Source organism: Coregonus lavaretus, assembly GCF_964263955.1.
Source record: "Coregonus lavaretus genome assembly, contig: HAP1_SCAFFOLD_2331, whole genome shotgun sequence".
NCBI classification, from domain to species: Eukaryota; Metazoa; Chordata; class Actinopteri; order Salmoniformes; family Salmonidae; genus Coregonus; species Coregonus lavaretus.
Genome location: NW_028164655.1, coordinates 65,001 through 82,481, shown reverse-complemented (window position 1 = coordinate 82,481; position 17,481 = coordinate 65,001). Strand labels below are relative to the sequence as shown.

Here is a 17,481-nt window from a genome sequence, read left to right as displayed (position 1 = left end):
TGGTTTCCAGCTTTCTATTTTGTTTCTTTGAAGTATTTTACTCTCTCCATTCTGTCCAATGGAACGAGGGATGATTCCTTTCACATATCCAGGAGAACAGACTGAAGAAGACCAGAACACCCAGTGGAGGAAAAGAACAGTCCCCTAAGAGAAGAAAATAAGTGCACAGAGAAACGAAGGAAGATCCAACTGGACAGTGTTCTGAGTAGGCTCTGAGTCCACCTGCAGCTAGCTGCTTCTCACTAAATGTCTGCCAGTCACACACACTCTCTTCCTCACTCAAACTTTCCTGTTGCTTCACTTCCACACACACACTGTAATATTGACAAATAATGTAGACATACACTCAGACACACTTATATTTTCTCTCTCTCTCAGGGTTGAGTCGTAGCTGATCCGTGTGTGCACTGATATGTTCCATGTGTTAGCTCCTAGCGTAGCTCGTAAAACCATAGCGGCGGGCCAGCCGGTGTCCATACGTGGCCCAACAGAGTGCTAGAAAAGTTCCCGTCTCCCCTGTGGTTCTCTGGTTCTACGGTATAGTCCTTCTGTAGCCTGTCGCTCTGAGAATCAAACTGAGAGACCAGCTCTTGGAAATATGAGACAGGCCGAGCGCTGGCTGCGAAACACATATACACACACACACACACACACACACACACACACACACACACACACACACACACACACACACACACACACACACACACACACACACACACACACACACACACAGCACACCGGCTGTCCTGCGCAAAAGGTAGGGCAGGGGGTTCGGTTTGGTCGTGTTGCATATCTGTGTGTGTGCCCCCCTCCCCTGCCCACCTGCCCCACTCCCCTAGCCTCTCTGGCTAAAGTTAGCCTCAACAGTATTCTGGATGTTCTGAGTGAAGTCTGGACTGGAGGATAGCTCAGCCCCATCTAGTGGCTGTGGCTGTGCATGACCTACAATCCTCAATTCTGGTCTGCAGTGCTACTGTACGTCTAACCCGTCAACCAGTGCCCAGTCCAGTGACCAAATGATAAAACATCTGTGGCTACTGGCCTTATCAGGTGTATTGCTAGTAGAGTAGTTATAGTTGGACTAGAAGGCCACAGGAGGAGAGTCTTACAATCTATTACAGGGGTGACCAATCCTCTTACTACAGAGCCACTGGGTGTGTAGGGTTTTTGTTTCAGCCCTGCTCTAACTCACCTGATTCAGCTAATCAATGTCCTGATGAACAGCTGATTAATAGAATCAGGTATGTTAGCGCAGGGCTGGAACTAAACGCTGCAGGAAGTTGGAGGAGAGAATTGGTTACACGTACCAGTTGGTAGTAGGATTGAACAGAGCTGTGTAGCTGACAGGTGGGTCAGGGTGTGAGAGTTACAACAGGAACATCAAACACGTTAGACACGAAGGGAATAATCCCACCGTGTGTGTGTGTGTGTGTGTGTGTGTGTGTGTGTGTGTGTACGACACAAAGCCTCAGTGACGGAGTCACCTTGCGTTTTCAGCTCTCCCCCTCCACGCACGCACACATGCATGCACACACACACACACACACACACATACACACAATTATTTAGAAGTGCAGTGTTCTCACGCCAAGGTCACATCCATAACACACACACACTGCGCCACCTCCAAGAGCTGGAGAAGTTCCAATACTTGTAAATAGTACTGTAAGCCTCTCTGATGCCTGCATGATTTGCAATGCACGTTGTCTCAAGGATTCTGTGGCTCACACGACTTTGTTGTGGTTTTCTGTTGCAACTGCTGAGTGCTATTATTAGTAGCTAGGGTCAACCGTTAGCATACAGTTTTTCACTGTCTGTATGTAGCTAAACTGTGATGGCAATGGAATTCCAGCTTGCACCATTAAAAAAAATTATCCATTCTGCTATTTGTGACAGCTAAAAAGTTGGATTTCTTTTCCTAGAGCGCCCCTGCACTTGTTGAGTCATAAATCTCAGCGTTAAGCGCAGACCAGTGTGTGTGTGTGTGTGTGTAAGCGGACCCTGAACAGATGTCATTGACCCAGCTGCGTGCTCTTTTCCTCGCTGACAGGCCTCTCCTCTCTTTCCATCTCTTCTTCCCTTACCTCCTTCTCTCCTTTCCTTACCTTCTTCTCTCCTCCCCTTACCTCCTTCTCTCCTCCCCTTACCTCCTTCTCTCCTCCCCTTACCTCCTTCTCTCCACCCCTTACCTCCTTCTCTCCTCTCCTTACTTCCTTCTCTCCTCCCCTTACCTCCTTCTCTCCTCTCCTTACCTTCTTCTCTCCACCCCTTCCCTCCTTCTCTCCACCCCTTACCTCCTTCTCTCCTCTCCTTACCTCCTTCTCTCCACCCCTTACCTCCTTCTCTCCTCTCCTTACCTCCTTCTCTCCACCCCTTACCTCCTTCTCTCCTCTCCTTACCTTCTTCTCTCCACCCCTTCCCTCCTTCTCTCCACCCCTTACCTCCTTCTCTCCACCCCTTACCTCCTTCTCTCCTCTCCTTACCTTCTTCTCTCCTCTCCTTACCTCCTTCTCTCCACCCCTTACCTCCTTCTCTCCTCTCCTTACCTTCTTCTCTCCACCCCTTCCCTCCTTCTCTCCACCCCTTCCCTCCTTCTCTCCACCCCTTACCTCCTTCTCTCCTCTCCTTACCTCCTTCTCTCCACCCCTTACCTCCTTCTCTCCTCTCCTTACCTTCTTCTCTCCACCCCTTCCCTCCTTCTCTCCACCCCTTACCTCCTTCTCTCCACCCCTTACCTCCTTCTCTCCTCTCCTTACCTTCTTCTCTCCACCCCTTCCCTCCTTCTCTCCACCCCTTACCTCCTTCTCTCCACCCCTTACCTCCTTCTCTCCTCCCCTTACCTCCTTCTCTCCTCTCCTTACCTCCTTCTCTCCTCTCCTTACCTTCTTCTCTCCACCCCTTCCCTCCTTCTCTCCACCCCTTACCTCCTTCTCTCCTCTCCTTACCTCCTTCTCTCCACCCCTTACCTCCTTCTCTCCTCTCCTTACCTTCTTCTCTCCACCCCTTCCCTCCTTCTCTCCACCCCTTACCTCCTTCTCTCCTCTCCTTACCTTATTCTCTCCTCCCCTTACCTCCTTCTCTCCTCTCCTTACCTCCTTCTCTCCACCCCTTACCTCCTTCTCTCCTCTCCTTACCTTCTTCTCTCCTCTCCTTACCTCCTTCTCTCCACCCCTTACCTCCTTCTCTCCTCTCCTTACCTTATTCTCTCCTCCCCTTACCTCCTTCTCTCCTCTCCTTACCTCCTTCTCTCCACCCCTTACCTCCTTCTCTCCTCTCCTTACCTTCTTCTCTCCTCTCCTTACCTCCTTCTCTCCACCCCTTACCTCCTTCTCTCCTCTCCTTACCTTCTTCTCTCCACCCCTTCCCTCCTTCTCTCCACCCCTTACCTCCTTCTCTCCTCTCCTTACCTTATTCTCTCCTCCCCTTACCTCCTTCTCTCCTCTCCTTACTTCCTTCTCCCCTTACCTCCTCTTCTTCTTTTCAATGTCTTTATACAGGAGTGGGGCAGTACAGAAATAGAGAGAAAAGTGAAAAGAGCAGAGAAGAGAGTGCTGAAATAGCAGTGGATTTGAATCCATGCTGCAGTGGTTTATGTGAACCGGAGGTAGCAGCTTAGACCAGTCCGCTAGACCACCCTAGGCCACGTCCTGCCCTCTCCTGCCCTCCCTTTTCCTCTACCCTCCTCTTTTCTCTTTCCAACCCCTCCTCTCTCCTCCCCTCTCCTCCTCTCTCGTCCCCTCTCCTCCTCTCCCCTCCCCTAATCTCTTCACTTTTAAGTAAACAATTACTAAAGCCGATAAGTTGTTATTCCTTCAAAGTGGAACCATTATGTGAAATTACAGCAATATTTCAGAGAAAAGTCAATAAACCTTCAACACATGCTAGCTTCCCTTATCCACCAGCGCTAGCTAGTGCTAAAGCTGGAAGGTGTGGAGTAAGGAGAGTGTTACAATTAGTTTGAGTGGCTTGTGCACTCAAATCCAGAACTGTTGGATATTTCATATTATTGTTAGATACTTGTTTTCACAACAACATTTATGAAAGTGCCATAGAATTAACTGTCAGTGCCACTGTGACGTCCTTTATCGTTGTCAACTGGACAAGGGGTTGGCTTAACTCTATAGGCTTATTTCTGAAGCAAGAACTAGGCAGACTTTACACACACACACACTTGAAAATAGGCATGCCAAATGCCATCTCCGTGGTAACGACCCTTGGCTTGGATTGGCTGCATCGGTCGGAATGTTCGCAGGGTAACCGTGCCAACAACGAGGAAACGCATTTCACATCTCTGCTCTATTCCCAGACTCACTTCCTCTCCCAACACACACACACACACACACACACACACACACATGCATGCGCACGCCCACACACAAGCAGACAAGAGGGCACTATGTGTCTAAGTTGGAAGCTGACCAGACCCAGTAGTTACCACATAACACTGACTATTTCCTAAGATTGCACTGTAACATATACATTATTTCTCTCTTTCGCTCCCCCTCTCTCTCTCTCTCTTCTAGACACACTCAGATCCAGATAAACACCTGCTCCTCCATCTCTCCTCTCCTCCTTTACCCTCCCCTCCCCTGTACACCTGTGGAGCTGTCTGAGCACCCCTGCCTGCTTTAGAAAGACTGAACCTCCTGATCTGCAGTACCCCTCTCCTCCAACAGACCTCCTGTACTGCAGTACCCCTCTCCTCCAACAGACCTCTTGTACTGCAGTACCCCTCTCCTCCAACAGACCTCTTGTACTGCAGTACCCCTCTCCTCCAACAGACCTCTTGTACTGCAGTACCCCTCTCCTCCAACAGACCTCCTGTACTGCAGTACCCCTCTCCTCCAACAGACCTCTTGTACTGCAGTACCCCTCTCCTCCAACAGACCTCTTGTACTGCAGTACCCCTCTCCTCCAACAGACCTCTTGTACTGCAGTACCCCTCTCCTCCAACAGACCTCTTGTACTGCAGTACCCCTCTCCTCCAACAGACCTCTTGTACTGCAGTACCCCTCTCCTCCAACAGACCTCTTGTACTGCAGTACCCCTCTCCTCCAACAGACCTCTTGTACTGCAGTACCCCTCTCCTCCAACAGACCTCTTGTACTGCAGTACCCCTCTCCTCCAACAGACCTCTTGTACTGCAGTACCCCTCTCCTCCAACAGATGGAGGCAGAGCTCCTAGATGAAGCAGGAGGAGGATGAAGTCGCCCCTGGTGAATGTCTCCTGTTTAACTCTGTGTGTTAACAGCAGACTAAAACTAGATGGCAGCAGAGAGCTGCAGGACACACACACACACAATTATTACAAATGTAGGAAGTTGTGTAAACAGACAATGGTTGCTAAGTTGATCGGAGAGACTGTAAATCCTTTCCTCTAAGCCAAACAGCAAAAATGTGACCTCAGGTATAAAAAGTGTGTGCAGAGTGTACGTGCAGAGTGTGTGTGTGTGTCTGTGTGTCTGTGTGTGTCTGTGTGTGTGTGTGTGCGCAGAGGAATATGATGGCGTCAAGTGTAGTTCTTTAGATCTCTTGTATGTGTAACAATGTATATCATGCCATTCTCTCTCTCTCCCCTCTCTCTCTCTCTCTCTCTCTCTCTCTCTCTCTCTCTCTCTCTCTCTCTCTCTCTCTCTCTCTCTCTCTCTCTCTCTCTCTCTCTCTGTGTCTGTGTGTATTGGACAATATCCCAGCCTGCACTGGGAGTGGTGTATGATGTCACCATGGGACTGGAGGCTACGTGTGTGTGTGTGTGTGGGGGTGGCTAACCTTGGAGGCTATTGTCAGAGTTGGAAACTCCTTACACATAGCAACACAGACTCCATGACTCCAAGGTGTGTGTGTGTTTGTGTGTTAGAGAGAGAAGGAGAGGGAAAGAGGGGGAGGGGGCTTCTCTCACCGCTTGGCTGAGCTTCCTGCTGTGACCTCATTTCCTGTGGAAGCAGTCGGGAGGTGATGTCATTAAGTACCAACCCAAAGACAACAACCCCTGCTGTTTACCCCTACATTCATCTTGTCGACCTCTTCTCTTTCTCACACGTTTTCCTTCAGCTTTATTGTATTTTGCGCTGGGTCTTTCCTGTAGAGCAGTAACTTGTCACGGCCACTCATTCACTCCCCCTGTTGAATTTAAAAGCTTTGGATTGGTGTAAGTGTTGGAGCCAAAGCCTGGCTTCGTCCCAAATGGCACCCTATTGCCTAGGGCCCTGGTCATGGGAATAGGGTGCCATTTGAAATGCAGTCACTGTAGGAGGGTAGGAGGACCGTCGGCTATCCAAATGGCTAGTCTGCTCTCTGCTGTCTGATCTGCTAGTCTTGTCTTGCTCTCTGCTCTGCGTGCGACAGGCTTGCCTGGCCTTGGATTTATCTGGCCTGGCCTGGTCTCCATGGTGATTAATGGGAACACTCTGACAGGTGCAGAAAGGCCTATATTACTCTGTCACACACACACACACAAACACACACACACACACAAACACACACACACACACATACACAAACACACAAACACACCGCCTTTGGACCCGTGTCACACTTCAGTGTGATTGGCAGGGTAATGTTTAATTAGGACATGGGGCGGGGTTGGCGATGGGGTGTATTTGCATAATTCTCAGAGTGCCATAGAGGCATTGGGTGTCAGAAAGCACACACACACACACACACACACACACACAGAGCTATTCCTAAACTCAGCTGTGACCTAACAGTAGCAATGGGTCAGCCTACCCTTTGGCGACAGACACACGCACACACAAACACACGCACACACACACAGGGTCCGTTTACACTGTGGCGACAGTGAGTCTGTTAGCAGGATGCCGTAGTAGACAGATTTAGGTCCCCATCACACCTCTATCTGTCAGCCTGGTGTGTGTGTGTGTGTGTGTGTGTGTGTTTGGTAACGACACCATTAACATTCCCAATGCCAACAGCCCCCACCCTCTCCTGCTGTGCTCCAATCAGCACCTCACACACACACACACACTCCCGTTCTGCCTGTGACACTGCAACAACAGAGACTGGTCCCAAAATAACACTTCAACCAATCAGAGAGAAGATCCTGTGAGAGGACCACTTCTCTCTCTCTCTCTCTCTCTCTCTCTCTCTCTCTCTCTCTCTCTCTCTCTCTCCCCTTGTCATCCCTCCTTCTCTCTTTCCTTCTACCTCTCCTGTCTGTTTATTGACCATGCTGTGTAACCTTACTCCCTGCTGATATGTAGGCCACCTACAGTGCCTTCAGAAAGTATTCATACCCCTTGACTTTTCCTACATGTTGTTGTGTTACAACCTGAATTTAAAATTGATTACATTTTGATTTTGTGTCCCTGACCTACGCACAGTACCGCATAATGTCAAAGTGGAATGATGTTTCTTGACATTTTTACAAATTAATTAAAAATGAAAAGCTGAAATGTCTTGAGTCAATAAGTATTCAACCCCTTTGTTATGGCAAGCCTAAATAAGTACAGGAGTAAAAATGTGCTTAACAAGTCACATAATAAGTTGCATGGACTCTCTCTGTGTTTAATAATAGTGCTTAATGTGACTACCTCATCTCTGTACCCCACACAAATATATGTAAGGTCCCTCAGTCGAGCTGTGAATTTCAAACACAGATTCAACCACAAAGACCGGGGAGGTTTTCCAATGCCTCGCAAAGAAGGGCACCTATTGGTAGATGAAAAAAACAAACACCCAGTCACTACAAAGATACAGGCGTCCTTCCTAACTCAGTTGCCGGAGAGGAAGGAAACCGCTCAGGGATTTCACCATGAGGCCAATGATGACTTTAAAACAGTTACAGAGTTTAATGGATGTGATAGGAGAAAACTGAGGATGGATCAACAACATTGTAGTTACTCCACAATACTAACCTAAATGACAGAGTGAAAAGTAGGAAGCCTGTACAGATTCTTTTTTTTTTTTTAAACATGCATCCTGTTTGCAACAAGGCAATAAAATAACACTCTCCATACGTTCAAGCATGGTGGTGGCTGCATCATGTTATGGGTATGCTTGTCATCGGCAAGGACTAGGGAGTTTTTTAGAATAAAAATAAACTGAATAGCGCTAAACAAAGGCAAAATCCTGGTTCAGTCTACTTTCCAACAGACACTGGAAGAGTTGCTTACCAAGACAACATTGAATGATCCTGAGTGGCCTAGTTACAGTTTTGACTTAAATTGGCTTGCAAATCTATGGCAAGACTTGAAAATGGTTGTCTAGCAATGATCAACAACCAACTTGACAGAGCTTGAAGAATTTTAAAAAGAATAATGTGCAATATTGTACAATCCAGATGTGGAAAGCTCTTAGAGACTTACCCAGAAAGACTCACAGCTGTAATCGCTGCCGAAGGTGATTCTAACATGTATTGACTCAGGGATGTGAATAATTATGTAAATTAGATATTTCTGTATTTCATTTTCAATACATTTGCAAACATTTCTAAAAACATGTTTTCACTTTGTCATTATGGGGTATTGTGTGTAGATAAAATATATTTAATCCATTTTGAATTCAGGATGTAACACAACAAAAGGTGGAATAAGTCAAGGGGTATGAATACTTTCTGAAGGCACTGTATTTATGACCTTACCATGACACCCAGCACTGACAGAACACCCAGGAACCTAAAGTACCTTCCACGTTAACATACTGACACACACACACACAAACACACAAACACAGAGCAGTAATTCTCTGTTTCCCGTGACAGCACAAAGCCCTAAATTACCCCAAACATTCCAGAGGAGAGGAGAGAGCTGGCCACCACTTCGTCTCCACCTCGTCCTTTCCTCCTCTCTCTGTCTCTACCTCCCTCTCTCTACCTCCCTCTCTCTACCTCCCTCTCTCTACCTCCCTCTCTCTACCTCCCTCTCTCTACCTCCCTCTCTCTCTCCCTTCTTCTTTCTCCCTCTCTCAGCTAGAACATAAACACATATCCAACCAGCAATACATCTCTCAACTAGAACACATAGAGAAAGTAGTCTCCTTCAACAGCTGTAGTGGCAGAGGAAGAGCCTTTCACGCATAAGAGGCAGGCAGACCTGACTAATAGAAGTCTGACAGTCTGGTACACACACACACACACACACACACACACACACACACGTCGGTCAGTGGTACTCACTCTGATCACCTCGGGCGTCTGCTGGATGAGCAGCGTCGAGCCAATGTCTCTCAGGGCAACCGCGTCGCTAGGGGCAACCGGGTGTCTCACGGCAACAGGAGCAGCGATGGTAGCAACAGGTGCCTCTGCAGGTGTGGGTGTAGGGGGCGGGACAGGGGAGGGGAGAGGTGTTACAGACGGTGGAGGGGTGGCCTTGGTGGTAAGTCCAGCTGTCAGTTCAGCTGTAGGACCTTCTACAGGTGTACGTTCGAGTGTAGTGGCCTCTAACAGTCCAACTGTAGACTGTACGACTGTAGGTGGTGGAACAGGTGTGGGCAGGGCAGAAGACTCTGCTAGGGTTGTGGGGATATGGGCAGGGACTGGTTTGGGGACAGGGACAGGGACAGGTGTGGGAGCTGTAGAGACAGGTAAAGCCACAGGAACAGCTCCAGCTGTAGGTCTTGGTGCAGGTGTGGAGGCAGCCACATGTACAGATGTGGATACAGGTCCATCTGTAGGTAAAGGCACAGTTCAGTTCAGATACATACATAGAACACAGAACCATGCAACACATACACAATACCATGGATGGGAATAGATAGATATGGACAATCACCTTGACCAGCTGGTGGAGATAACGGTAGTTTGGCCTGTGTCTGTGTCATAGTGTCAGTCTTCGCTGCAGTAGCCAGATTGTCCTGTAGGAGTCTCATCACCTCCTTCTCTTTGCTCTGAGCCCCAGTCTTCCCGGTGTTCCCAGGACTACCCCCAGAGTCCACCAGCTCCTGGGCAAAGCTCTCAATGCTCTCCAGTATCCTCAGCAGCAGGGCCCCGTCCTCCTCATCTCCCAGCCCCACCACGCTGCCCTCTGCCTTGGGGAGAGGAGCAGGCGAGCTGGTGGTCGACCTAGTGGCCTGGGCGTTAGCGGTTAGGTGGCGAACAGGAACAGGCCTTTGAGCCTGGGGGTTGATTTGGGTTTGTGTCTGGAGAGAGGGTTGGGTTTGTGGGGAGGTGATCCCCTGTCCTGTCCCCCTCTGTCTGGTCTTAGCGGGGAGAGGAGGCTCCCTCTCTCTTTCGCTCTCTCCCTCTCTGATTCTGTCTCTCTCCCGACCCATGCTTTGTGACAGACACTCCAAGTCCATCAGAAGTTTATCGATGTCGTCGTCTTTATGAGTGACAGGAGCGGTGTGTTTGGAGGTTGGGGGGGAGGTGAGTGCTTCACCGGTGGACTGGAGTGTGTATGTAAAGTGTGCGTGTGGCAGATTGGGGCTGAGGTGTGTGTGTGCGGAGCTGGGGGGTGTGTGTGGACTAAAAGCTGTCCCGTTCCGACTGTGAGTGTGTGTGAGGCTTCTGGTCGGTGTGTGTGAGTGTGTGTGTCTGGAAGTCCTGTTCAGCCCCCTTCCCAGGTCTGCATCCTCCTCAATAAAGAGAGCCTCCATGGGGGAGATGGACGGAGTGGGTGCACGCGCTGACGGAGTGTGTGTTTGTGATGAAGGTGTGTGTGCCTGGGATGGAGGGGTAGAAATGGACAATGTGTGTGTATGCGGTGAGGGAGAGTGTGTGTGCTGCAGCCCGTTGGTCTGAACCTTATGTCTCCCTGCTGTCTCAGGTGTAGTGGACAAAGAGAGAGAGGAGTCTGGAGCGATGGATGAGGATGCCAGTATAGCCTTGCTCTTGGGTAAGGGAGGATTCTGAACAATGTCTTCATACCGTGGCGGTTGATCATTCCCAAATATGGGTGAGAAGGGGACAGCAGCTTGCTGCAGCATATGCAGACTACTAACCAGCTCGGCCAACTCGCTATGACCTCCAATCCCTGACCCTTGACCTCCAGCCCCTGACCCTAACCCTAACCCAGCCCCCTCCAGCTCTAGAGGCAGTTTCTTCAGGTAGGAGCTCAGTCTGGTCATTACAGCTCTGTAGATGCTCTCAGGGCTGGCTCCCCCATCTTCCCCTCCCCCGGGACTCTTCCGACTGATACACTGCTTGATGATGTCCGTACATTTCTTCAAGTCCTCAGAACACTTGACCAGAATGTCCAGACAGGCACGTATGTCCTCCCCCCCTGCTCCTCCCACTCCTCCCTCCTCCCCTGCACGGGTCTTCTCCAGTAACCGGGCGATGAGGGACTCGTCGGCCAATGAGCTGAGGTAGAGAGACGCCACTGTGTTTAGCCCCGCCTCCAAGGAACCGGAGCAGGCGCTGGATAGGCTACCGGTGGACCCGCCCCTGGAGACGCTGGATAGGCTGGTTGAGGATAGAGACCCGCCCCCGGCGGTGATGCTAGCAGGCGATAGGCCTTTGAGCACCTTGGGGGTGTCGCTGAAAGGCGGCAGGTTCTCATCATTGGCGTTTCCATTTCCGGTAATAGTCCCATTCCCGGTTCCTCCGACGTTCCCGGTGAAGTGTCCATAGACGATGTCGAGGTCCGTGGACCGACGGCTGTAGGAGTCCGGCCTTACCTTGCGACCTTTCCTGAAGGTCACGTGACTGGTGGAGAGGCGGAGCTTCTCGAAGGAGAACTCTTTGAGTTTGCCACTGGCCAGGTTGATGGCTTCTCCTGTGATGTCCTTCAGACTGGCAGAGCTCTGGAGAGGCCGGTCAGGACTAGAGCTGGTAGTAGTGTTGTTCTTCTTACCTCGCCATGGAGGACTGTCCTCACCAACCACACCATAAACACTGTTAGAGAGGGGATCATTAGGAACACCAATACTCCCGTTAGAGCTGGTGATACTAAGTTTACAGGTGTTGAAGTTTTGATGAGGAGAGTTAGCGTTTCGGGTCAGGTTGTGTGTGAATGTGTGTGAGGGGTCGGGGTGTGTGTGAGTGTGTGTGTGTTCGGGGGCGGTCAGCAGCTCGGAGCAGGTGCTGCGGTGGGCTACAGTACAGTCCAGTCCCTGGGACAGCGCCCCACATGACCCGGAGCAGTAGTGCACCGCGTGACTCTGAGCCCGACGATCCACCACCACGCTGCTATAGCAACTAACACTGCTCACTACCACGCGATAGGCTGCTGCCATGGTTACCGCTCAGTTGACGCCTGGTTACCGCTTGGTTACCAAGGTTACAAAGCACTCTCAGTTAGTGCACGCAAAATCCATACTTGAAAAAAACTCCAGAATGTTGATTATATCCCTTCAGATGAGTGGGGCAGTTTCAGATCCCCAGAGTCAACTAAACAGCCTCCTTAAAATCCACACTAGAAAGATTTGAAACTCCAAATTCATGTAGAAAAAAGCAACACATTTCCACACAGAAAAACGCCCACAGAAAAAACGTAAATGTCCCTTTAGATGAGAAGAAAAAAAATTCAATCCATGCTGTAATCGCAGAATCCATTAGAGTCAGGATTCATTTGATTTTCACCTGTGCTTAAACACTGTCTTCTCAGAGTTCCTCATTTTTCCAAAGGAACTCCAGGGGCCTGGTCTAACCCCACTGTCGCCTGAAAGTCCCCCTGATCAGGGTTCACCGTCCTGGGCTTGGAAACTCACCCAGGCCCCCTCTCCTTTTGTCCTTCTCTCTCTCCTTCTCTCCACTTCTGTCCCCCTCTGCCTCTCGTTCGTGAAAGAACTGCAGTCCACTCTAACCACAGCTGCCTTGATGTGATTCACAGATGGTCTGCTCTCTCGCTCTCTCTCGCTCTCTCGCTCTCTCTCTCCTTCCCTCCTTCCGTCCTGCGCTGTCAAGCAGGTCTCTGTGTGTTTCTAACGGGAGGGCACCACCTGTGAGTTGACAGAAAAGGGGGAGAGAGGGGAAAGGAGGGAGAGAAAGGAGGAAGGAGAGAGGGAACAAATAGGGAGGGAGGGAAAAAATATAGTGTTCAATCATTTAGACAGTCACCCTGTAGCTAATTCTTTTTCTCTGTGTGTGTGGGGGTGGGGCGTGTGCATGTGTGCATGTGTGTTGTCAGCCCTCCAGCTATCCTCCAAATGACAGTAGATATGAGGGATCTTAGTCCTTTATCATCAAAGAGTACAAAACCATGTGTACTTCCTGACACACGCGCACACACACGACACGCTGGTTCCCGATCAAAGAGAGCCGAGAAGAAAAGAAGAAAAGAAGGAGGCGATGATGATCAGAAGGAGTATAACGGGGCCAGACTGTCTTGTTGATTTGATCCTTATCCGTGATTTCTAGTGATGGGGGAAAAATCGATAGTTACATATTGCAATATTATTTTGGATGATATTATATCGATACTTTCACTCCGAGTATATATACAGTGCATTCGGAAAGTATTCAGACCCCTTGAATTTTTCCACATTTTGTTACGTTACAGCCTTATTCTATAATCGATTAAATTGTTTTTTTTCCCTCATCAATCTCCACACAATACCACATAATGGCAAGGCAAAAACAGGTTTTTAGACATTTTTGAAAATGTTTTTACAAAAAAATTATCACATTTACATAAGTATTCAAACCGTTTACTCAGTACTTTGTTGAAGCACCTTTGGCAGCGATTACAGCCTCGAGTCTTCTTGGGTATGACGCTACAAGCTTGGCACACCTGAATTTGGGGAGTTTCTCCCATTCTTCTCTGCAGATCCTCTCAAGCTCTGTCAGGTTGGATGGGGAGCGTTGCTGCACAGCTATTTTCCGGTCTCTCCAGAGATGTTCGATTGGGTTCAAGTCCGGGCTCTGGCTGGGCCACTCAAGGACATTCAGAGACTTGTCCTGAAGCCACTCCTGCGTTGATCTTGGCTGTGTACTTAGGGTCGGTGTCCTGTTGGAAGGTGAACCTTCGCCACAGTCTGAGGTACTGAGCGCTCTGGAGCAGGTTTTCATCAAGGATCTCTTTGTACTTTGCTCCATTCATCTTTCCCTCGATCCTGACTAGTCTCCCAGTCCCTGCCGCTGAAAAACATCCCCACAGCATGATGGTGCCACCACCATGCTTCAACGTAGGGATGGTGCCAGGTTTCTTCCAAACGTGACGCTTGGCATTCAGGCCAAAGAGTTCAATCTTGGTTTCATCAGACCTGAGAGTCTTATTTCTCATGGTCTGAGAGTCCTTTAGGTGCCTTCTGGCAAACTCCAAGTGGGCTGTCATGTGCCTTTTACTGAGGAGTGGCTTCCGTCTAGCCACTCTACAATAAAGGCCTGATTAGTGGAATGCTGCAAAGATTGTTGTCCTTCTGGGAGGTTATCCTATCTCCACAGGTTCCTATGTAGCTCTGTCAGAGTGACCTCCCTGACCAAGGCCCTTCTCCCCCGATTACTCAGTTTTGCCGGGTGGCCAGCTCTAGGAAGAGTCTTGGTGGTTCCAAACTTCTTCCATTTAAGAGTGAGTGAGGCCACTGTGTTCTTGGGGACCTTCAATGCGGCAGAAATGTTTTGGTACCCTTCCCAAGATCTGTGCCTCGACACAATCCTGTCTCGGAGCTCTATGGACAATTTCTTCGACCTCATGGCTTGGTTTTTGCTCTGACATGCACTGTCAACTGTGGGACAGGTGTGTGCCTTTCCAAATCATGTCCAGTCAATTGAATTTACCACAGGTGGACTCCAATCAAGTTATAGAAACATCTCAAGGATGATTAATGGAAATAGGATGCACCAAAATGTGTAAAAAGGGAAAGGGTCTGAAAACCTTCCGAATGCACTGTATGGTGAGCAATATGTTTGGAACATGTAATAAAATCGCAGTAACGAATCGCAATACATACAGAATCCCAATACATATCGTATCGGCACCTAAGTATCGTGATAATATCGTATCGTGAGGTCCCTAGCAATTCCCAGCCCTAGTGATTTCCAATGCTTCTCAGTGGGAGTCGTACGTTGACGGTCAGCAGAGATGACGCATCCATATCCATACAATTTCCATCAATTTTCACGGACAAAAAGTTCAGATGAGTTGAACTTTTGACGGGCCGACGGATACGTAACCATCCGTTTTGCCAATTACCCACGCCCACGCATTTTACGTCACACACTCCACACGTCCACGGACGAAAGACCAAAATTAATCTGTTCTAATTTGGTGTCTGTGCTCCATGGATCACCCTAAGGGTGAAAGAATAGAGGTTGAATGGAGGATAAGAATGAAAGAAGGAAAGGTGAATGGAGGATAAGAATGAAAGAAGGAAAGGTGAATGGAGGATAAGAATGAAAGAAGAGAGGTGAATGGAGGATAAGAATGAAAGAAGAGAGGTGAATGGAGGATAAGAATGAAAGAAGGAGAGGTGAATGGAGGATAAGAATGAAAGAAGAGAGGTGAATGGAGGATTGTCTACATGTTTTCAAATGTTTATATCAGTCGTGGTATTAAGAGTCTGTTAGTGGAGCAGAACTATAGGTCTGTTTAAACACAAACACACCTGTCCTTGATTTCGCTAAGGCTGTCCCATTGAACTGATTTCCCTAAGGCTGTCCCATTGAACTGATTTCCCTAAGGCTGTCCCATTGAACTCTGATTTCCCTAAGGCTGTCCCATTGAACTCTGATTTCCCTAAGGCTGTCCCATTGAACTCTGATTTCCCTAAGGCTGTCCCATTGAACTCTGATTTCCCTGGCTGGTGTCATGTCTTTAATCCATGATCAGACGTTTCCCTGTTTCTCTCCACCACGTCCACGTGTGTTTTGTTTTCGACTGGTTCACCAACAGTTTTGAGCGCTTCATAAATTAAATTAAATCCGCCCATCCAGATAAGAAATGGACACCTCAGATATAACCATTATGTAGTGCTGGGCCTCGCTCTCTCTGTTCCTGTCTTTCTATTATCTCTCTCCCACTCTCTCTCTCTCTCTCTCTCTCTCTCTCTCTCCCACTCTCTCTCTCTCTCTCTCTCTCTCTCTCTCTCTCTCTCTCTCTCTCTCTCTGTCTCTCTCCCTCTCTCTCTCTCTCTCTCTCTCTCTCTCTCTCTCTGTTTTGTTGGAGTCTCAGTGGAACAGTGGGGGAGAGAACACATTCCTCAGAGCTACTGCCCTCCATATTACACACATGCAAGCACACACACACACACACACACACACACACACACACACACACACACACACACACACACGCTCCTCATAAACTGAACACACACCCATACACTAGCCTATAAAGTGGGTTGAGTAACTAGGCGGAGCTGGCCAATGAACTCCATGTATTCAGTTCAGTGGTTAAACACCATTTAAACTAAGGACAGTCCCACAAATTGAGCTGAATGGATATTAGTTCATACAGGGCTGAATAAATGTTGCATGGGATCAATAATGGCTCCTGAGACATGCCAGAGTGGCAGTTTGTCTCGATCTCTCTCTCTCGCTCCCCTTCTCTCCTCTCTCTCTCCTCTCTCTCTTATCTCTCTCCTCTCCTCTCTCCCGCTCCTCTATCTTGTCTCTCTCTCCTCACTCTCTCTCTCTGTGTGTTTCAAGTTTCAAGTTGTTATTGTCATGTGCACTAGTACAGTGAAATGCCTTTCTTTCCCAACAATACAGTAATCAATATCAGTAGTACTATAGAAAACAAATTAAAAAGTCAAGTCGATGGCCTCCCGAGTGGCGCAGCGGTGTAAGGAACTGCATCGCAGCGTTAGAGGTGTCACTACAGACCCGGGTTCGATCCCAGGCTGTGTCGCAGCTGGCCGCGACCGGAGACCCATGAGGCGGCGCACAATCGGCCCAGTGTCGTCCGGGTTAGGGGAGGGTTTGGCCGGCCAGGATGTCCTTGTCCCATTGCGCTCTTGTGGCGGGCCGGGCACATAAACGCTGACTTCGGTCGCCAGTTGTATGGTGTTTCCTCTGACACATTGGTGCGGCTGGCTTCAGGGTTAAGCGAGCAGTGTGGCTTGGCAGGGTCGTGTTTCGGAGGACGCATGGCTCTCGACCTTCGGCTCTCCCAAGTCCGTACGGGAGTTGCAGCGATGGGACAAGACTGTAACTATCATTTGGGGAGAAAAAGGGGTATAATGTGGCACAAAAAAATAAGTCAAGTAGAACATGAGAAATAGAAATTAGAAGAACAGAAGTAAGTAAGCATACTGTATACAGAGTCAGTTCCAGTACCATATTTACAATGTGCAGGGATACTGGAGTGATAGAGGTGTATATGGGTAAGGTGACTAGGCATCAGGATGTATGATAAACAGTAGCAACAGCGTATATAATGATTGTGTGTAGAGTCAGTATGAATGTGTATGGATGTTATGCGTGAGTGTGTAGAATGTGCATTGTGTGAGTGTGCTTAGAGACAGTGCAAAACATTTCAATCCAATAGAAGGGTCAATGCAGATCATCCGTGTAGCCATTTTTTTGTTAGCTATTTAGCAGTCTGTTGGGGAGAAGATAGAGTGGGAAAACAAGCAGTAAGGAGCTTTATGTACAAACAACATGCTGTCTCACACACACACACACACACACACACACACACA

At 48.8% G+C, this 17,481-nt stretch overlaps 1 protein-coding gene across 1 annotated transcript in view; it reads right to left on the bottom strand.

Annotated features, from left to right (window-relative positions):
* Nucleotides 1-431: 431 nt before the first annotated feature.
* LOC311116807 (serine/threonine-protein phosphatase 2A regulatory subunit B'' subunit alpha-like) overlaps nt 432-17,481 on the bottom strand; it is a gene marked incomplete at its 3' end in the record, with an annotated part of 28,545 nt that continues 11,495 nt past the window's right edge. Inside the window, exons 2-4 of the mRNA XM_084191843.1 lie at nt 9,732-12,840; nt 9,137-9,627; nt 432-563 (exon numbers count right to left, since the gene is read on the bottom strand). Coding sequence (XP_084047969.1) covers nt 432-563; nt 9,137-9,627; nt 9,732-12,135 — 3,027 coding nt within the window. The 5' untranslated portion in view covers nt 12,136-12,840. The remainder of the gene's footprint in view (nt 564-9,136; nt 9,628-9,731; nt 12,841-17,481) is intronic.